At 33.6% G+C, this 23,448-nt stretch overlaps 1 protein-coding gene across 5 annotated transcripts in view; it reads left to right on the top strand.

Annotated features, from left to right (window-relative positions):
• The first annotated feature begins 695 nt into the window (after window positions 1–695).
• Window positions 696–23,448, top strand: part of LOC138691968 (zinc finger protein 726-like) — a 47,687-nt gene continuing 24,934 nt past the window's right edge. Inside the window, exons 1-5 of one of the 5 annotated variants that reach the window (XR_011329995.1) lie at window positions 696–892; window positions 6,281–6,383; window positions 12,449–12,586; window positions 14,211–14,293; window positions 18,287–19,434. Coding sequence is in view for 3 of the 5 variants with exons in the window: in XM_069814660.1 (XP_069670761.1) it covers window positions 6,288–6,383; window positions 12,449–12,586; window positions 14,211–14,293; window positions 18,287–19,196 (1,227 nt within the window). In the remaining 2 variants the exon portion in view is untranslated. Of the gene's footprint in view, window positions 893–6,280; window positions 6,384–12,448; window positions 12,587–14,210; window positions 14,294–18,286; window positions 22,738–23,448 lie in introns of those variants that run through there. The other 4 variants (XM_069814660.1, XM_069814657.1, XM_069814664.1 and 1 more) reach the window with 4 other exon arrangements.

Raw genomic sequence — 23,448 nt, forward strand, 5'->3', positions numbered from 1 at the left:
TTTCATTAATATTAATAATAATTGACTAATAATAATAATAATACAGTAATAATGTTATTAATAATATAATAACAATAATAATTAATATCATAAATAAACATTTCCTATCGGAGGCACTTAAACTAGTTGCATCTGGCCTCACCGAGGATTTCGATCACCAGCCGCTACTGCGTAATCCATAGCTGGATATATTTCCGCGTGCACATTGCAGATGAACTCCAGAAGTTCCCTTCGTACTCCGGTTATAAGTCTTGCATATACGAAGGTTAGATTTGGTTATACATAAAGATTAATTTTTGGTCCTACAGAATTTATCTGTTATGGAAACAAATGTTATTAGAGGAGAAATATCCGCTCCGGCGCTGGGGATCAAACCTGGGTCCTTAGTTCTACGCACCAAGCGCTCAAATCACTGAGCCACGCCGAAGTTCAATCCACAGCACCGGATTTAATCCTTCTCCTCTATTGTTTATTTTCCTTTGTGGCCGGTTCTATCCTCGGCGCTAGAGGGAATTTTTCTCCTGTAATAACTATGGATTTGGTTAGTTTAGATTTTTATTAACTAAGTCCGCATATGCGCAATTTGACCTTACAATCAAGTTCTTCCTGTCGTGAGCATCACGTGTAATTACTATGAGTTCCTTATTACTATTATATGTGTTTATTTACAATAGGTGTTTATTCAGGTTTTCAGGTTGTAGGAAGAATCTCAGTCGTGTGGAAAATTTTATGGTTTATGGGAAAATGAAGATGGAGATCCTGGCAACACTGGTCATAGTCATCTCTTTCACGGCCCCTTCGATTCTCGCGCTGTGGCGTTCTCTTGGGCAATAAACTTTTAGTTAATATCTGGTAGGAGATTTGTTTGTTGAAGTCTTACATTTTTGAAGATGTAAGTTGCAATTTTTTACATTTAAGAGATAGTACAGATATAGGTGTACATGTTATAAAGTAAACGTACGATAATGGGTATCCTAGTAGAACCAGGTTCGTTTACTATTTTCGATCTCAGTTCATTTGTAAGGGTTCTATTCCAAATAGTTACAAACTGATAATATATTTAAGTATCGCACATATTGTAGGCTACGCTTTGAAATCCACGCTGAAGTAACATCAGATCTGAATTATGGAAAAATTAAAATTATAATTGCATATATTTTGAAAAAGGAATTTCGCTTGGAGCTACATTTAATACAAAATGGATTAATATCAGCGTTTCTGACGAGTAAGAAAGTAGGCCTACAGTGTGATCCTTACTGTTATCTATTGTTCACTAGTGTGATCTTCATATTTATACCAAAGAAGTAGTTATATATTTAGACACAATTAGCGCTGGCGTCGTGTACAAATTTGAAACATTTCGCGCAGGTTCCCTCGGCGCCATGTTTGGGGAGCACAAATGATTGTTTCTATCAAGCATATGGAGTTTAGAAAATACCATTGGGTATATAGGCGTTTTCTTAGCGGACATCCCTCTTCACTGTAATATAACTAAACTGATTTACGTATCTTGTAACGTATAATATTAAATAACAGAAGTAAAACTAAATACTGTAAGTAAACATTGCTATAAATATAAACGTCTTATATTGCTCTTAAAAAGACTTATTAGTTTATTTCTATTTCCTATGACCGAATACATGAAATATTTTTACTTATGTTATTTTATATACCTTAGAAAATACGTAAATAATTTTTTTAAATTGTAGAGGGATGTTCGCTAAACATACCTATATACCCAATGGTATTTTCCAAACATCTAACACACTGTAATAATAATCCTCAGTGTTTTGGGAATCAGAGGCGATATAACTCTTTAGAACTTTCAACTATAGACATTGATTGCAATTCCCCCATTCTTACATCATTCTCAATGACAGAATATTGTGAAAATATGATTGGATGCATTAGTTGTTGAATCATTAAGAAAATATGGTGTAATAAATCTAAAGACTGAATTCATGGTACGTACCAGCAGTAAACAAAATCTATTTTATTTTTTTACGAAAGAATAATGGGAGTCTTGTCATACCATCATCTGAGATTATAGAAATTTGCCGCTTAAGTGAAAGAGTGATTTTACAGATGTTGAAAATTCAATGGCATATTACTACCTACTCTTACATCGTGTGAAAACAATGTAATCTAACAGTAGAACACTTTTACAATCTTTCTACAATTATAGGAACATATTTTGGAAAATGGATTCCAGATTCCTCCCGAGAATCATATTTTAAACTTGTTAAATTGACATAGAAGTACATAAATAGCTACTGGCGTAGCTCAGTGGGCTAAGGCCTGCCGATCCGGATTACCTGGTTGGGTTTTTTCCGATTGTATTGTATTTATTAACATTCCATGGTATTCATACATTGCTTCACAGCTAGAATATGGAACAAGTCAAAAAACTTAATACTATTATAAAGTCTTAATTTATAGTCACAGTCTAGATGAAATATATACAGAAGAGATTTACAATATAGTCTACTAGTACAACACAAAGTTTTAGTATCAATTTCATGAAGCGTTATGGAATGTCATAAATTCACCTATAGAATAGAAGGCGTGAGAAATTAGATACTTCTTTAATTTGGCCCTGAATAATCTTATTTTTTTAGTTTTATTTTTTATATCGATAGGGAGACTATTAAAAATATTTACTGCCATATAATGCACTCCTTTTTGATAGCATGATAGACTTGCCGATGGAGTATGAAAGTCATTTTTTTGACGTGTATTTATGCTATGAACTGTTGAATTAGTTACAAAGTTTTCACGATTACATACGAGGAAGATTATTAATGAAAAGATATACTGACAAGCCATGGGCATTACTTGTAGTTTTTTTAAAATAGTCCTACACGATTTCCTATGTTTGGCACATACTATTATTCTAATTACTCTTTTTTGTAATAGGAATATACTGTTACTATCTGTGGAATTTCCCCAGAATATTATTCCAAAACTCATTACCGAGTGGAAGTATGCAAAGTATATTGTTTTTAAGGTATTGATATTTACTATCTTTTGCGTAGATCTAATTGCAAAACAAGCTGAATTTAGTTTGGGGTAATTTCTTTAATATGATTTTCCCAATTTAACACATTATCGATTTTTAAGCCAAGAAATTTGGTTGTTGTTGTTTCTAATAGGGATCTATTGTTAATTATTGCGCTAGAAATTTGCGACGTTGAATTTGGACAGGATTTAAATTGAAATATGTTAGTTTTGTTACAATTTAATACTAATTTATTGACTGAGAACCAGTCACATATTTCAGATCGATCTGAATACTCCATGAAAACGTAGGCGAATGTCAGGTAAACTATGCGAATCCTTGGCTTCGTCTTGCCAAATGCTACCATCTCGCTATCATCAATATCATCAATGCTAAATAATCTAGTAGTTGATATAGTATCGTTAAATAACCAAATACAAGAAAGTACTACATAAAGAGCACATGTCAGCATACAACTTAAAGTTACCAGAATTATAGTTTACATAACATTTATACGGAGTCAATAATAATAATAATAATAATAATAATAATAATAATAATAATACTAATACTAATAATAATAATAATACTAATAATAATAATAATAATAATACTGCTAATAATAATTTATTTATTTTATTTATTTATTTATTTAGAATATTAACGTGCAAAAACAACAGCACAAGGCCAATTACAGTTTTGCACGATACAAAACAGAACAAAACAACAAATGATGATGAGAATAATACTAATAATACTAATAATTTTAATAATAATACTAATAATAATAATATTAATAATAATTATACTACTACTACTAATAATAATAATAATAATAATACTAATAATAATACTAATAATAATAATAATAATAATACTAATAATAATAATACTAATAATAATACTAATAATAATAATAATACTAATAATAATACTAATAATACTAATAATAATAATAATAATAATAATAATACTGCTAATAATAATAATAATAATAATAATAATACTAATAATAATAATAATAATACTAATAATAATAATAATAATAATAATAATAATAATACTAATAATAATAATAATAATAATAATAATACTGCTAATAATAATACTAATAATACTAATAATTTTAATAATAATACTAATAATAATATTAATAATAATTATATTAATAATAATAATAATAATAATAATACTAATAATAATAATACTAATAATAATAATAATACTAATAATAATACTAATAATAATAATACTAATAATAATAATAATAATAATAATAATACTAATAATAATAATACTAATAATACTAATAATAATAATAATACTAATGATAATAATAATAATAATAATAATAATAATAATTAGTCGATAGGCAAGGTGTTCTGTAGACTAGGCCTGAGTTTTATTATATGACTAATTCATGCATGTGACATTTATTTCATACTACAGCTATTGTAATAAGCTATTACATGGTAGGCCTTCTTATGTTTCAAACTGGAACATTAAGTACCGGTACGTGTTTTTATTTTGGGCGGCCGGGTAGCTCAGTTGGTAGAGCAGCTGGCTACGGACTGGAAGGTCCGGGGTTCGATCCCAGGTTGCGACAGGATTTTTTTTCGTTGCCAAACTTTCAGAACGGCCCCGAGGTTCACTCAGCCTCCTATAAAATTGAGTACCGGATCTTTCCCGGGGGTAAAAGGCGGCCAGAGCGTGGTGCCGACCACACCACTTCATTCTAGTGCCGAGGTCATGGAAAGCATGGGGCTCTACCTCCATGCCCCCCAAGTGCTTTCATGGCATGTTACGGGGATACCTTTACCTTTTTACGTGTTTTTATTTTACATGTGTATATTATGTGATGTGGAAGCGGATGAGTGATAATTGTTCGTTTCTCGTCCACATCAAAGCAAACATATGTTTACAATATGGGCCTAATGTAATGCCTTAGACAGGCAGTGTTTTGTTAATAATAGTTAATACTAATAATTTTCTTTTCATATGAACTGTTACTACAATGTGCATTTATATTTCTCTCCGCAGGATTTTTTTTTTTTCATTTATTCATTCAGATTGATTTATAAGAGACACCAAACATAAATATTAAACATTAAACATTGCATAGTACAGCCATCTGCTAGCCGGTGCTTCTCCCAAAGCATGGCGGCGGACGCAAGCTTCAATTTGTCCCTACTCTAAACTTGCGCAGCCTCGGCTGTATGCTACTGTCCCCTTGAAAGGTTCTATAAATATAGGAATTATAGTTTTTACTTTGCCTGCCTCTGTTTCCCTATCATTGATTACATCTACTTACATTACGTAACACCGAAATGTATTTTATGCTCGACCATGCCGAAATGTAGTAATTATACACCTGGTAGTAGCCCTTTAATGGACACCTATTCATTAAAGTTCAGGTTTTCGATTATTCTCGGATATGCAATCGAAAGACAACTAGCGAAACGTCACGGAGGCTGGAAATCCAATACTGTCGCAGAAGGTTATGTTCTGTTACTATAATAATTAGCGTTAATTGTAAATAATATTCAAATAAATTCAATTTGTCATCTCGGTTTTCAATGTCTAAATCAATTTCCAGGTTATATCAAGATTAATGTTCATTTTACTCTCTAGTTTATATGAAGGTCAATGACATTTCTTCCTAGGAAAAAAATCAATACTTTCGCGTCTGCACACAACTCACAATCTAGGAGATTGCACATGGTCACTTCCGCTCTCCAGTCAGATAAGAATAATAAGAATACTTATGAATAATTTCAAGTTAGAAATATGGTCGAGCATAAAAATTCATATGAGACTTGCCAATAATGGCAATTAAGACGCTCGTATGAAAATTATGAAACGAGCGCTGCGCTCGTTTCATAAACATACTCGCGTCTTAATTACTACCATTATAGGCTCGTTGCATAATGTACTATATCAAATCCTTACCACCGGACGTTCAAACCATTGGTTACAAGGTAGCAATACCTATTACCGTTGCTTACGAGATTGTACGTATCGTTGTTCTTGTTTCAAGTAAAGTCTGAGATAGTTGCAATAATGCAATGGCGATATGAGGTTAAATGATTTCTGTTTCGTAGTGGGAGCAATCCGAAATGTTAATTGTTAATTTCATGGAACATCTCAGCTCCAAGAGCTCTTGTGTCAAAATGTGTGCGAGGAAGTGCGATTCGAATTATTAGATGGTTGTAACTTGCAGTAAGTGTTTCTCAGCAGTTGAGTTGCCGTAATCATTGTCAGTTACATAACCTCTTCTTACAGTGTTGTGATGGATGTGATCAAGATGGAGGCTGAGGATGATCCTTTTGGCTTACTACCACCTGATGATGAATACAAAATGGAACAGAATAAGGCTTTATCAGAGGTAAACGAAGGTCTTACCGTATTTTCTTTAGGTATTTTACGAACAGTGACGGAAAAGCGTACATTTCACATTTTATATTCACGCCATCCACAGCTGTGTGGTGTAAGTCGTCGTGATTTGATCGGGTATTATGAATTCTGTGATAGTTTTACTCTCGACTAGGGAAGAAATTTTCATTCCAGTTGTTACTAGCAGTTCAGAACGCGTCCCGAACTTCTTTCGACGCATGCGCCAGTGCGTCACAACTAGTTCGGAATTTTACGTTGTTGCAACGTCGTTTTTTGAACTCTTCTTAATTATTAATTATTCGTAAAACATATCGCTATCACCTTTCAAATCACACATGAAGTTATTTTTTCTAAGATTTTGTTACATTTTATTGAAATTTCAATAGGTTATAGAGAATCTAGTCCAGCTATGGGGACTATCAGCAAAGTAGGGAGGGAACGTTCCTACCCACCCCACATTCGCTTGATTGACAGGCGAGGGGTAAAGCAGTTGTTTTGCTAAGTCAAGTGCAGTGGTGGATTCGACACATCTTGCGCACCAGTAATTTCTCCGCTCTTATTTCTTGTTTCAAAATCTTTACAGTATTTTGTTTATAGGAAGTACACGTATCATACAATAATTATGACGGCCACCTACTGTCATTAGGCAAATTATATATTTTTCAATTGTATAACCATTCCTTTATCATGTGCACGAAAAATTCTTGAACTGCTTTGTGACCGACATAATAAAGTATTTATTTTTTAAAAACAATAAAGAAAAAAGCAAAGCTCCATTGTCATTTAACTGCACAATATATTAAAAGATACAATGTTCAACATAATAAATTATTTCTTTTTAAAACCAATAAAGTAACTAAGGTCCAGTGTCATTTAACTTTGAAAACATATTAAACACAATATAATGATCAACAAAATCAATTGTTTCTTTTTATAAGTACTAAAGAAAGTAAAACTAAGCGCCACTGTCATTTAACTTTAAAACATATTAAACATAATATATGAGATATGAATGAAACGAAATGATACTGTGGGCCTATACTGCTGGTTTTCATATTTTTGTTGTTGATTGCCCTCGAAATTTCTTGCTATTAACTAAAAAGGATATGTTTGGCTCTAAAATAGAACAACTCAACCGTAATACTGAAACTAAATGCATGTCTGTGATCCTAGACCTGGAGATACTTTTGGTCATATTCATTTTGAAAGAAAAATAGCTCACAACAGTAAGTTGAGCCAAACATAGATACCATACGCATTGCAAATTTGCGCAGATTAGGGAATTGCTCCTCTGGTAGGTATTTAAAGAGATCTAATACATTTTTTCCTAAACACTTTAATGGCGTGCTCTTTTGCATCTCTGTAGTGCCTCTGATGCTTGGGTAACATCATATACAAATAGATTATTGAACAGACACATCTCCATGTCCATTGCAGTTACTTCTGAAAATCTTTCTTGGAAAGAGAACGCATCAAGTAGGCCTAATGCGCACTCAAAGTTTTAAATAAGTTCAGTTCCAGATACTAAATAAAATAAAAAGTATATAAATCCTGAAAATACCATAAACATATCTTGTTTTTGTTTCTTTTCACAAATATTATGAAAATAGCTCTTAAAATTGTAAATAAATACTTGTAAGATCACCGAAGTCCGCTTTATGCTTCCGATCAAAGTGGCGTTTAATATTGAAGCGTTTTATATGCGCAATTTTAAACCTACATATTAAGCAGCAGACTTTCTTCTTTTTGTAAGTGACAAAAAATTCTTTCTGCCACTCTTCCTGAAACTGACGTCCCGAGATAGAAGCCATACCTGCCACTAAATGAAGTGTCTCTAGAGAAGCACCAGGTGGAGTGAGGTAAGGTGGCTTTGAGTGCAGTGGCCCTTCGGAGCCATTTTTCCCCATGGTTGATCTAGACAGTCACCTGGTTGTGTAGGAAATTTTTTTATCATTTTTATAACACAATTTTCATGGAAACTACATCAGATTAAAGAAGAAAACGCTTCAAAGTTTACGGTATTTAAATAATATCGTAATTAACTATTGTTAATGCTTACATTTAATTACGTTTATTTTAACTTCTCGTTGTTTCCGTTTATAATAATAATAATAATAATAATAATAATAAATTATTATTATTATTATTATTATTATTACTGCTACATTTATTTCTATTATTGGTCTAATTAGACTACAGAAGTCCAGAATCGCATTTCTTATTTAGCACCATGTCATTTATATTCAATGAACCGTAATACATTTTTCATACTTTTTAACTAATACGATTTATAAGTTCAGAAGTAGACATCTTCGGTCAGTAGTCACCTTAATAGGTAGTGAGTGTAATATCATTAGGTAGCTGTAGTTCTGTTTGTCATCTCTATATCCAACATAGATCAACCTTGGATATCGTGTCAGCGAGATTTTGCTCTCTGCCTTGCATATACAGGGACATCATTTTATTTTTACTTCAATTTTTATTGTACCTGAGTTTTTGAATGTGCTTCACTCCCACCCCCTCTACTAGTAAACTTCCAATCGTCCTCCACACAGAACCAAGGCCGTGTATACTGAGTTAGTGAGTACAGTACGTTCCAGAATTATGTCCGCGTTTTCCAGTCACGAAAGAGCTTTTTATATTGATTTATATTTTCGCACAGGTACTGTTGTCCGTTTGCTTACGTCGCATCCCGGTTCCCCTCCTCCCGCTCCTCCTTCCCCTCTGTAAAGGCTATTGGCTGGGCTGTCTTAGCTCTTTTCTGAAAACATTAATTTGTTTTAGGAATTGGACGTCTACGTAATATTACTGTATACAACTGTTTAAAATAACTTACATAAAAGGGTCTCGTTAAGTAATTAATTGTTACGTGATTTCCCCCCTTTCTACGACCCTGCGACAAAACGACTTGTTCGGATAGTAGATAGTATGTCTGAGTAATTTTATCTTTTCGGATCGGGCAGAAGTGAAGATTGAATTTACAGTACGTAAGGCACTTTTATAGAGTAGGTACAGAATTATTGCATGTGAGTTACTAGTACGAAGGACGAAATTTGTAATTGAAATTAGATACAATAGCCTATAGTGCGATAATATACACAAAAGAACTGAAGCCTGTATCGAAATGAACGGCCACCATTTTCAAAAATTTGTTTAGATATTCACATTAGGCCAATGATTATTTTTCAATTTAACTTCATTCTCTAAATTGTACGCTAATGTGCTGTAGACAGTATAATATACACTGCATAATGAATACGTTGGAATGAATAGCTCAGTTCGTGAGTAAAGATACTCATTGTTAATACAGTACTGTATTTCGATGAAACAAAAATCTAATAAAAATTATCAAACCCAAAATCGCGATATTTCCTAGTTTACGTAAATGGATGGACTACTTTTTTTCCCTCCTATACCTAGTAAAGTGATTTGTTTGTATTTTTCGCCAGTATCAACGAACTCCAGTCGTGGAAGGGGGTAGCAAACAGTGTTTCCGATTCTCAAAAGTTAATCCAAAGGTATAGCCAGGTTAATATTAGTAATGTTAGTAAAAATAAAATGATGTCCCTGTACAAGTAGCCCATAACATTTTGTTTTGAATTATAATTTATAAGATATAATTCTACCGATCTGATGTGCTCGCTGATGTCCCACATCAGTAATTTTTTTCTTTCTTTCTGTTGATTAACATCGATGGAGTACTTGCCACCACCTCTTGACAAGTAAGAGTGTTTCAGTAATGAAACAGATGTAAGAGCTTAGAAGAATATCGATTACAGCTCTGATAATGTTGTTCAAGTCCAGGTAATGATAAGGATTGTCTTGTAATTGTACACGAGAAGCTTCTGTGAAAGTTTAAATCAATTTAGCAATCATTCATGGTTTTTAAAACTGCTGTAGGATAAGAAAATATCCAAGCTGGATGAATGTAGATTTCAAATATGGACCACGGTTAAGAGTGAGCAAACATTGATCGAATTATTTCTTCGTAAGTGACAACATTGATGCTGATGGAAATATAAAATTGAACAGCATTACTTATAAGCATTTTGTACTTGCCTTGCATGTATACAAGATATTTTTAGGACTGTTACCTCCATGATTGTTACCATTTGACAACTTAGCACAATACAGATACGGATTTATAAATATGCTGAAGAATCTACTTCACTTTAACGGCTTTAGTTATTGTACTATTGTAAATATGTGTATTACAGAAGTATTGATCCACTCAAGCAGTGACGACTTTGTAATGGTTACTATTGTATGTATGTATTTATTTACACTGCAAGTGGGCAAGCACCTGGTGGCAGTGGTATACAGAATATAAACAATACACAATACAATACAATTATATACACAATACAATAACGGTCTTACTAATAAAAACTCTATATACAGACGTTTAACTGTCTTATACTTATACAATGAGTAGATCATTTATACGTCGTGTGTAAATTCCTTACTAATAATCACTACATACGTCGTGTATAACAGTACAACTGTTACACAGCTACGTCATAGTTTCGTCATTACTTCGTTACGAAAGATAATAGAATATCTGAGGTTCTCTATTGCATCCGGTAGAGCGCTCTAGTGTGGCGTATTAAGTATCGATAGTACAACTGGCTCTAATCGATTACCATACTATATATTGGTCAAAGAGTACAAGCTACAGTAATATTATTCTAATTATTCTGTGCTCTTTGGTTTGTTCTTCTGTGGTTACAAGGCAACCATCATCATAAAATGACAGTCGATACGAACAGCTGTTAGAGGGGCGGTCATTTTTTCTCTATATACAACACTTAAACAAGAGGTTTCGTGTATATAATATTGCAAAGCAATTCCCATTGTATAGTTACAGCCTGTTTATACATCCATTGCTTATGCATGGTTTTTTAGTAAAGTTTTCTGTCTCAACTCTGCATAAGTCTCATATAAAAACTATACACGGTTTATTAGTAAGACTAAGAATACACAATACAATTTAACACAATAATTACAATTAATAACAATACATAAAATAACCTAATTATTAATTGAACCTAATTGTACAATACAACCTACATATGTATACATAAGTTTCACATTGGTACTGATAATAATCTTTCAGTTTACTCTCATCTCACTCACTGTAGTGGCACTATGACGCATTTCACCGACACTTTAGCACACATTTCACTGACACTCTGTAACACATTTCACTGACACTATAGAACACATTTCATTGTCACTATAAATTATCACTGATCGGAACTTTTCACTGCACTGTAAAACCATAACTCCACTGACTCACCTCGCTTCACTGATACAACAGTTCAAATAAGTCAAATAATTACACCCTTATGCATACTTATAAACAGAACTACAGTTAAGCTAAACATTTCTAGTCTAAGGCCCTCTTACACGCTATTTTTAAATAATTTACAATTCACACCAAGGTAGTAACTCGTCAGGCTAAATAAATACATGTCACCTTAATTTTAATTTACACTTTATACTCATCTTTTTAAGTTATTCTCCTTAAGGAAGGACAGCCCTCAAAGACCACTGCAGGTAGGTCATTCCAATCATTTATAGTTCTATTTAAAAATGAGAATTTACCTACAGCTTAAGGTGTTAAATTTGATATACATGACAATATTGTCATGTGATTTTATACAAGTGAAGACAATTGCGATAAGTTTGGATATTGTCAGTGTTTGGTTCTTTTAATTGGCTGCATTAATCCACTTTGGTATTTTCCTAAGTGATGAAATATATTCAAAAAGATATTTTCACATACGGCATAGAAGAAACTCAGCTTCTATTACACATATTACATTATGTAAGTTATTTCTATTAAAAACACCTGGTCTATAATCAGGCATTTCCTGTGAGCCTTAAGGTCTCCTTCCTATTGTTTGTCAAATTTTCTTCTGTAATTTGTAGCCTGAGTTGAGGCAGTTAGCCACTAACTATGTAGAACCATATTGATGGCTAGTACCCATGTAGACAACTTTAAAATAGTTAAATAAAATTAAATATTGACGATGATTCTTTTTTGTTTTGTAGGAAGGGAATTTATCGCATCTGGAAGCGATGACCATGAAGACAGAATGCGTGGACCACAGCTGTGATATAAAAACAGAGATAAAGGTTGAAGACACATCAGATCCTCTCAGCTTTCCTGTGGTGAAAACTGAAATAGATGTAAGTTGTTCACCGTCAGTATACAGATATACAGGCAGTGCATTTTACATAATATAACAGAGCCGATAATAATCTGGAATAGTGGTAAGGGTTTTCTCTTTTTCCAGTACTTCCTAAACTTAGAAGGCTCTCCATTCAAGCTTGATGTTATGTTATAATAATTCACAACTATGTATTGCTGGTAGTTAACAGGGAATTATCTGGAATGTATTTAGAAAGTTCATGATCCTAGTAGCAGGACTTTATTTTATCTTACTAAAATTTCTATTTTGTTGTTATGTCTAGGAATGACTCCGCGAGCGAAAAGTTTAAACTTATACAATGGATTATTCAAAGATCAGGAACATTTTTAATCCTATTTTATCAACAATTAAATCGATATAAAACTAATAATGATAATACACTTTTTTTATAAGCTACTCTGTCACAAACAATTCTATGAAAATATTCCACACTGCTGCTTGGAAATTAATTAATTCGCACTGCATACTACATTCTCACATGTTTTTTTTTTTTTTAGATCAGCATTAATCATTTTTATTACTGATTTTGATCCGTCATAATGTTCTTTATCTGATACACAGAAGGTCTCATTAAAAATTTTACAAGCCTTCACAGTGGCGATATATTTAATATTCCGTATTTCAGTCCATTTCGAGTTATGAATCTTACCCAAACGCAGGTACAATCAGTGTTATATATTATTTTATGCTCGACCATGCCGAAATGTAGTAATTATACACCTGGTAGCAGTCCTTTAATGCATGTCATTAAAGTATATCTATTCATTAAAGTTCAGGTTTTCGATTATTCTCGGATATGCAATCGAAAGACAACTAGCAAATCATCTCGGAGGCTGGAAATCCAATACTGTCGCAGAAGGTTATGTTCTGTTACTATAATAATTAGCGTTAATTGTAAATAATATTCAAATAAATTCAATTTGTCATCTCGTTTTTCAATGTCGAATTCAATTTCAAGGTTATATCAAGTTTACGCTCTAGGTTATATCAAGGTCGTCGACATTCGTTGCCCGGAAAAAATCAATACTTTCGCGTCTGCGCCACATCTCACAATTTACGAGATTGCACAAGGTCAGTTTGCTTCCCAGTCACACAAGAATGAATACTTGTGAATAATTTCAAGTTAGAAATATGGTCGAGCAAAAAAAGTCGTATGAAACTTGCCTATAATGGTAATTAAGACGCGAGTATGTTTATGAAACGAGCGCAAGCTCGTTTCATAAACATACTCGCGTCTTAATTACTACCATTATAGGCTCGTTGCATAATGTACTGTTATCTGCTACGGAGAAGGTCTCATTAAAAATTTTACAAGCCTTCACAATGGCGAGATATTTAATATTCCATATCTCAGTCAATTTCGAGTTATGAATCTTACCCAAACGTTGGTACAATCTGTGTTATATATTAGTTCATACTATGTATACAGCGATAGTATTAAAGTTTCAATATGTAACCATTTACTGTTTATTTACATCAAATGTTGTTGTAGTTTGTGGTTATGCATAACCTGTGTGGCTCACATGCACGTATTTTCGAAATTGAAATTGTTTTCAAGACGTCAATTAAAGCTCTCTTCAATATTTAGTAATTTTTTTCAGGAACTTATATTCGATCTGGACAGAGTTCAACAGGAACAGGAAGCGGAAGTATCTTCAGAAGAAGATGAAGTATTGACTGAGAGGTGAGTGTACTTTGCTGGTTTTTCTTTTCTTCCAGTCTTTCACAACTTCATTTAATGATGATGGACATAAATTTCTTATTGTATGATAATGTCTTATGACTGCCATATTTATACAGTTTTCGTCAATCCACATTCTTAACTACTGTGCGTTTTGAAAATCTTTAACTGCTGCTGATTATGCATAATCCGCATTTACGTCTTTCTCTAGTCCAGTACACCATCATCGTCAATTAAGTTCTACGCCATTTGCTTTGTTCTATTGTCGTAACAGAACCTGTGACAGATGTAAAGAGGTTGAAGCTTTTCTCTCCATATTTTTGTGGAGGACAAATATTCTTTCTTTCTCTTGGTCTACATTCGTCGTTATGTTTGATAAAGTATCTATCGCCCATTCTTTTTAAAACTATTATCCAGTAATTTCGATATTGGCCAATTAATTAAAAAAAAAAACTAGAAATTTCTACTACTTGACTGATTTCCTTCTTTATTTTGTGATTACCAGAGACCTGAACGTTGGCAGAATGCCTTTTTAAATGTGTTAAATCTATCTTCATTTTGAAAGTAAATCTGTACGAATTACACCTTTGTGATTGAAACATCACAGTTTTGTGTTGCCCTTTTGTGCCCTTTTAAATATAAATGCCTAATTTACAAAATAAATCTTTTTTTTTCCTTTATTTGATTTTTTATCTACTATTTATTTTGCAAATCTAGTCTTTCAGGTACAAAGTATATGATTATGTCTCGTGACGGGAATATTGTACGAAATGGAAATATAAATATTGGAGATTTATCCTTCGAAGAGGTGGAAAAATTCAAATATCTTGGAGCAACAGTAACAAATGTAAATGACACTTGGGAGGAAATTAAACGCAGAATAAATATGGGAAATGCCTGTTATTATTCGGTTGAGAAGCTCTTATCATCCAGTCTGCTGTCCAAAAATCTGAAAGTTAGAATTTATAAAACAGTTATATTACCGGTTGTTCTATATGGCTGTGAAACTTGGACTCTCACTCTGAGAGAGGAACATAGGTTAAGGGTGTTTGAGAATAAGGTGCTTAGGAAAATATTTGGGGCTAAGCGGGATGAAGTTACAGGAGAATGGAGAAAGTTACACAACACAGAACTGCACGCATTGTATTCTTCACCTGACATAATTAGGAACTTGAAATCCAGACGTTTGAGATGGGCAGGGCATGTAGCACGTATGGGCGAATCCAGAAATGCATATAGAGTGTTAGTTGGGAGACCGGAGGGAAAAAGACCTTTAGGGAGGCCGAGACGTAGATGGGAGGATAATATTAAAATGGATTTGAGGGAGGTGGGGTATGATGATAGAGACTGGATTAATCTTGCACAGGATAGGGACCGCTGGTGGGCTTATGTGAGGGCGGCAATGAACCTTCGGGTTCCTTAAAAGCCATTTGTAAGTAAGTAAGTAAGTCTTTCAGGTAAGGCTCAAATCTGCTTTACACGGAGCTTCACCTGAAAGACTAGATTTGCATAATATATACGTCACTGTGTACGTTAACAGAAAACCACAATTCGAAGTCACACAGAGTTTGTGTGCACTCGATGTGGGTCTCTGGCGTTTCGTCAGCCCACGCGAGTTGTGTGGATATAAAGGGAAAAGTTGAGACAGTGCCGGGTGGAGTTCCCGGGTAGCTCAGTTGGCAGAGCGCTGGTACGTTCAACCATAGGTCCCGGGATCGATACCCGGCCCCGGAACAATTTCTCCCTTGAAATTATTCATTACTATTTATTTATTTATTATTAAAAATTGTCTACAGGTATATTTTAATTTATTTCTATAACTGCTACAATGAAAGTGACTTCACCGAATGTATATTATTGTCTTTCAGTCAGTTCATATTCTCTTTGCAACTATGAGTGCTGCCGTGCAAAAATGTATAAGAATAAGCGTTTTAATTATCGCTTGTGTTTATTTGACAAGGAAATAATGAGTGCGGGTCTAACGTTATTTTTAACGGTTATTTTTCTTTCAGTTTTCATTGCAATGTTGTTGTAGCTAGCTAAATATTTAATATCGCAACATATCAGTACAACCAAACGCAAAAATGCACTTTCCAAGGCTACTGGGAAGAAGATTTCGTCCACACCTGTGGAGTAACTGTCAGCGCGTCTGGCCGCGAAACCAGGTGGCCCGGGTTCGATTCCCGGTCGGGGCGAGTTACCTGGTTGAGGTGTTTTCCGGGGTTTTCCCTCAACCCAATATGAGCAAATGCTGGGTAACTTTCGGTGCTGGACCCCGGACTCATTTCACCGGCATTATCACCTTAATTTTATTCAGACGCTAAATAACCTGGATGTTGATACAGCGTCGTAAAATAACCCAATAAAATAAAAATAAAAGAAGATTTCTTTCCTTCCAATAGTAATTGCAACATAGAGTCGAAAATCTCAATTTACATTCGACTTATATAAAGCTTTTCTTGCTGCCGAAATCCCTTTGTGGATAGTACAAGGTTGTGGGTCTAGAGCGAGGTTTTTTGTGATTGCCTTTAATTGAGTATTTTAGCTGTTTATAATCAATTTTTTCCTGCCTATTTTAACTATTTATGTCTTTTTTGCGTGCATATTTTGATGATTCATAATGCTTCCGGTCTCTGGTGATCACTCATAGTGTTTTCATGAGAAATGTGGACTGATGCGAATGCCTCCTTAAGGTTGTGTATTAACGTCTGCAACAGGGTTGTCTCTTCTTCTTGTATCACATTTAAGATGCTTGATGCTTTCACCTCTCCAGCTGTTGAGGACTTCACCTCTATCCGTCAGCAGTGGCTGTCATTGTACCGTGATAGAACTTAGAATGTAAAATTAACGTTAACCCCCGCGACAGAAACTCGTCTCTAATGTCAAGCCTAAATGCATAATAAAGTAATAAAACAAATTGATATATACATCATAACCTAAGATAAATAAATTATATCACTGACACCACAGATCAATATTTTTTATATTAAACTGCTTAAGTAAACAACTACAATAGGGTTATATGTATTATAATAATAATTAATTTACATAAAATACTGATTATCTATAAATAATACCAGTACAGAATTGCAAGTTACAAAATAAAACAAGAGTGATGTTGTCGCGATATGACTCTTGTTATAAATAAAGCCACAATTAAAAAAAATAGTGGTTTAAACTTCCGAGGTGTGTACTGATACCGAAAATAACTAAGTTAAATAATTGGTAACGAAAGTCACGAAATGACGCATATTGTTCCACATCATTTATTGTTTGTGCTGCCATCTGAGATATGTGCTTGTAAGTCAGCGTCTGCATATGCGAGTGTAATACAATCTAGGATGCTGAGAGGGAAGTTGGCAGTACGTCCATTGAAATGAAGATCAGGGAATCGCAAGACATCGTAAGATGTGAAACATGATTAATGTTTATCATATTTATGAATAATTATTAAGTTGTAATAATTAAGAAGTAACTAATTTTCTTTCACGTCGTAAGTAGACACCATGAAATTATTTAAAATAGCTACAGTTCTCTACACCTATAAAATTAATAATTTATTGCTCTGTACATATGAAGTGCATAATACGAGGATATATTTCGTCTTTGAAGTGTACGTAATGTTTTTTTTTATAGTGACACTCGTGTATTTCGACATCATTTATATAGTGCTTAGGATGAATCTTCATTGTGCAGAACTGTGTTTATTAGAGAAACAGTTAATGTATTGGATTGGTGCATAAGTTCGTAGCGTTTTTCTATACTTTTATTAATTTAATAATAATTTTGGTTATGTTCAATACCTTTCAAATTTGTATTCCAAAGTGTGACCACAAAATTTCTATCCGATTGATATCTGGTTATAGTGAAGATGTTTCCGTGACTTTAGAGCTGTTGCATAGTCACCAAGTTTGTCAAAGCAATGAATTGTGCTGAGGGTAGAATTTGAAAGTACTCATTGTGCACATTTTTATAGGACTCTTGTAATTTTTTCAGACGATCAACGGATTTCAAGACGCATTTACGCAAACACAAAGTCGAACGACCATTCAAATGCGAGATTTGTGGAAAGTGTTTTTCATCTTCGTCAAATTTTAACAGACATGCACGCGTACATACAGGCGAAAAGCCATTCAAATGCGAAGTCTGTGAAAAGTGTTTCTCGGATTTGGCAAATTTTAACAGACATGCACGCATTCACTCAGGCGAAACGCCATTTAAATGCGATGTGTGTGGAAAGTGTTTCACACAATTGGGACTTTTAAAAATACATGCTCGCATTCACTCAGGCGAAACGCCATTCAAATGCGAGGTGTGTGGAAAGTGTTTCACACAGTTGAGACTTTTAAAAAGACATGCATGCATACACACACGCGAAAAGCCATTCAAATGCAAGGAGTGTGGGAGGTGTTTCTTATGGTCGTCAACATTAAGAAAACATACATGCGTACGCACAGACGAAAGGCAATTCAAATGCAACGTATGTGAAAAGTGTTTCTCTGCACCGTCAACATTAAGAACTCATGTACGCATTCATACAGGCGAGAGGCCATTCAAATGTGACGTGTGTGGAAAGTCTTTCTATACATTGACAAATTTAAGGCAACATATACGCATACACACTGGCGAACGGCCATTCAAATGTGAGATTTGTGAAAAGTGTTTCTCAGAATTGGCACCTTTAAAAAATCATGCACGCATACACACAGGCGAAAGGCCATTCAAATGCGAGGAATGTGGGAAGTGTTTTCCATTGTCGACAACATTGAGAAATCATGTACGTATTCACACAGGCGAAAGGCCATTCAAATGCAACGAGTGTGGGAAGTGTTTCTCGTGGTCTTCAACATTGAGAAAACATTCACGCATGCACAGGCGAAAGGCCATTGAAATGGAAGGAGTTTGACAAGTGTTTCTAATGGTCAACATTAATAAAACGTACAAATTCACACAGGCGAAACGCCATTGAAATGTGACGTGTATACAAACTTTATCTATGACGTCTCATATTTGAGGCAACATCTACGCTTACACATAGGCGAAAGTCCATTCAAATTCGAGGTCTGTGGAAAGTGTTTCTCCCAGTTGGGACATTTGAAGAACCATGCGCGCATAGACACTGGTAAAGTGCCATAAAATGCTAGGTGTGTAAAAAACTTTTAAAATGAGAGGATGGTATTTTTTGGTGAAAAATGAGTAAATTCTCAAAAAAAAAAAAAAAAAAAAAAAAACTTTAAAATATTCTGTGATATGTGTAGAATGCATAGTGTAACATTTTGTGGGTATTTGTGCCCTTATCGGATGTTGAGTCGCCATTTTTAAACTTCCTGCGTTATTGATTTTTAAATCACTCGCCCTCTTTTATTGCTGTTTCCGGTAAATTAAATTAAAAAAAAAAAACTTTCTTCTTTAAAATACTCTGGGATATGTGTGGAATACATAGCGTAACATTTTGTGGGTATTTGTGCCTTAATCGGATGTTGAGTCGCCATTTTTAAACTTCCTGCGTTATGGATTTTCAAATCACTCGCCCACATTTATTGTTGTTTCCGGTAAATTAAATTAAAAAAAAAATATATTTTTTCTTTAAAATACCCTTTGGTATGTGTGGAATGCATAGCTTAACATTTTGTCGGCATTTGTGCCCTTATCGGCTGTTGAGTTGCCATTTTTTAATTTTCTGCGTTATGCATTTTTAAATCACTATCCCATTTTTATTGTTGTTTCCGGTAAATTAAATTTTCAAAAAATTGTTTTTTTTTTTTTTTAAATACCCTTTGATATGTGTGGAATGCATTGCATAACATTTTGCGGGTATTTGTGCCCTTATCGGATGTTGAGACGTCATTTTTAAACTTCCTGCGCTATGGATTTTTCAATCATACACCCACTTTTATCGGTTTCCAGTAACTTCATTATTTTGCTATATCGCCACACAAAAATGGATAAAATTTCTGAACTATTAAAGATACATGCATGAAATTTACAACACATTCTTTAGACTATTATGAAACCTTTCTCTGTAACAGAATTTTGTTAATTGATTTCATTTAAAAAATACGTTCGTTTGTTTGCAAGAAAGAAAATCAGAAAATTGTTATTAAATTTTAATTGTTTATTTTACAAAAGTAGGGTCTAATATCAAAATTCTGTTACAGACAGTTTGTACAACATGCTTTTGCAAAATACATTGCAAAAAAAGTTTGAATCTATGTTTAAAAACGGTTTAGATATATCGGTTTTAGTACAATCCTGCATTGGGTATTTTTTTTTTTAATTTGGGCCCCCAAACATTTTTTTTTTCAAAATATTTATATTTAGTTGAGTTCCTACAGCTATGAGCTCTCTACGTACAAAAAATTAATATTTTACACCAAATAGGCAAAAAACAGTTTTAAAAAATACCATCCTCTTCCCATAATCAACATTGGAATATTTTAATAAACTTGCATCAATTCACACACAGTAAAATCATTTAAATTCCATGTCTACCAATATGATGTGTCTCAAGTAGAATAACTCTATTATTAGTCCGCCGAGTTAGCTCTGTTGTAGCGCGTCTGCCTCGAGACTAGCCGGCCCGTGTTCGATTCCCGGCTGGGTCAGAAATTTGCATGTAAAATTTTTACCTCGGGGCTAGGAGAGATGGCGGTACACATCTTCTGATCACTAAATTGTGCGCCAATATTCCTGGTTTAAATACCAAATCTCTCCGTCGTGCACACAAAGAGAAGATATATGTCACTGATGATAGAGATTCGTCGGTCACATGGGGTCATTAAGCTTGAAATTTTTCGATTGGAGTAAGCTGCGTGCCTGCACCGGGTTTCCCCTTCTCCCTTTCACACCATCATCCTCACACAAACCCTACAATACACTTACTCGAACACTTAGACATAAAGTCACCCTAGTACACGACATAACTCTTCACACATACACATCATGTACAGCGTCGCCCGTCTGAGTGGTGTACAAATTGAAAATAAGTCAGAGTGCTATCTATCCGCAATATGCGGAACCCAGATCACGCAAGTCAAGTGGGTAGGTATTAGACAGGCACACATCTCTATAATCACGTCTGTCTACGTAGACGGGAGAGCATATAAATATGTTTGTGGAAAGTATTTAACTGATTTTCGTTAGATCAATATTGACGCTCGCCTGCACTGATTAAAGAACATTAACTTATTTCACTAAGAGACAAAATGCCTTTTAAATGAAACGTCTGTGGAATATATTTCATGTATAAGGATACACTAAATTGGCATATGTGTTTACAAGTATACCACCTATAATATATATTTGTCTACCGAAAAATTGGTACTTTCGGTACACAAATACATTGAGGATTCTGATCGCGGCTGATTACTGGGGAAGAACGGCATCTACAGTCACAAAATTGGAGATTGTATCGCTTCGCTTTAACTTAGTTTTGTTGTATATTTTTCATATATTTTCTGAAAGGATAAAAATCATCTATTTAAAACTGATATTAGGAAATGAATGTTCAAGATGAAACCTTTCAGCGGAAATAATTTCCTGGCAAGTGCAAAGAAATTTCTCGCTGACACCCATACATCCCAGGTGGGATTTTAGTAATATCTCGCTGGTGTAGTCTTTTAAAGAAGGAAAGAAAAAAATAGCACGAATGTTACATAACGACGTATGTTATAACACATGGATGCACACACACATGCTGTCATAATCATCGCTGTGTTGACTCTCCAATTTTCGAAAAGCCACTACACACTTACAAAAACTCACCAGATATGTCATAAAACCCACCAGATTTTCGTTGCTATAGATTTTTTTGAACTTCGTTGTCAAATAATGGGCAGATAAGATATAACATGAATAATTATTAAACATTATAACAACATACACTACTCCGTCTTAGTGCAGACCTAATTTCAAAACTGACTGAAATTCCCATCCTATTCATAATTTGGTTTAATGATAATACTTTCAATCCACTCCTGAATTTCACCAATCAAGTCGTAGAGGCTAACATTGATGGCGCGATCTCGGTAATTCTTTTAACGAATTTTTGTTTGATACCTCTTTGTGCTGGAAAACTTTATACCAAAAATCGGTAGTAATGCTGAAATTTCTACGTTTTTATTAAGTTCATCATGTGCCGCTATACTTAAACGTTTTCAGTAATTTTTTGGGCTGTGTTCAATTAAGAAAACTTTTATTTGTTTAAAATGTAATGGTAACTTAGCCTAGTAACATTTTTTCCATATATTCATAAAATCTTATCAGCAGTTGCTTGATTGGAGAAGATCGAAAGAAACGCGCCTTCATCGAATTAATTTATCATTTTGTGTATTAAGACTGTCTTCTGTTCAGTTCCAGCCATTGGGTTGTTATGCGGTTAACTGCAGTGCACATTCATAAACATCTAATATTGCAAGACAAGTATTTTGAAATTATTATTATTATTATTATTATTATTATTATTATTATTATTATTATTATTATTATTATTATAACTATACGTTGGTTAGATCCATGCTTGAATATGCGTCTGTTGTTTGGAACTCCATTACTTCCACTGACTCGGCTAAATTGGAGAATATTCAAAGAAAATTTATTTCCTTGTGTACTTACAGATTTTTACCAAATTCCGATTATAACTATGAGATTAAATGCAAATATTTCAATTGCGGTAGTTTGTTCACCAGACGTCAGGATCTTGATTATTTATTTTTTTGTAAAGTCATTAAGGGTGATATTGATTGTGAATCTTTCATAAGCAATATCAGTCTTCGTATTCCTGCTAATGGTTTAAGATTTCATTAATTGTTTTATAATAAGAATCCTAAATCTCTCTCTCCGGTCTGCAGATGCATTAAATATGCTAATTTGTATGGATTCAACTTGGATCCATTTAATGTGTAGTATATCTTTGAGTTTTAACTCACTGATCTAATTTTAATAATTATTTGTCCATTTTTTTTCTTGCATTTGGTCAATTGATTAATGTAGACTATTCCATTATTTCAATTATCTTATTGTACTAATTTTATAATTTTATAATTTTTATTTGATCAATGATTGATGTAGACTATGATATTGTTTGTATTTCATCTCATTGCCATTTTCTATCATTCATTCTCATCATCATTTGTTGTTTTGTTCTGTTTTGTATCGTG

This window comes from Periplaneta americana, chromosome 16, assembly GCF_040183065.1.
Source record: "Periplaneta americana isolate PAMFEO1 chromosome 16, P.americana_PAMFEO1_priV1, whole genome shotgun sequence".
NCBI classification, from domain to species: Eukaryota; Metazoa; Arthropoda; class Insecta; order Blattodea; family Blattidae; genus Periplaneta; species Periplaneta americana.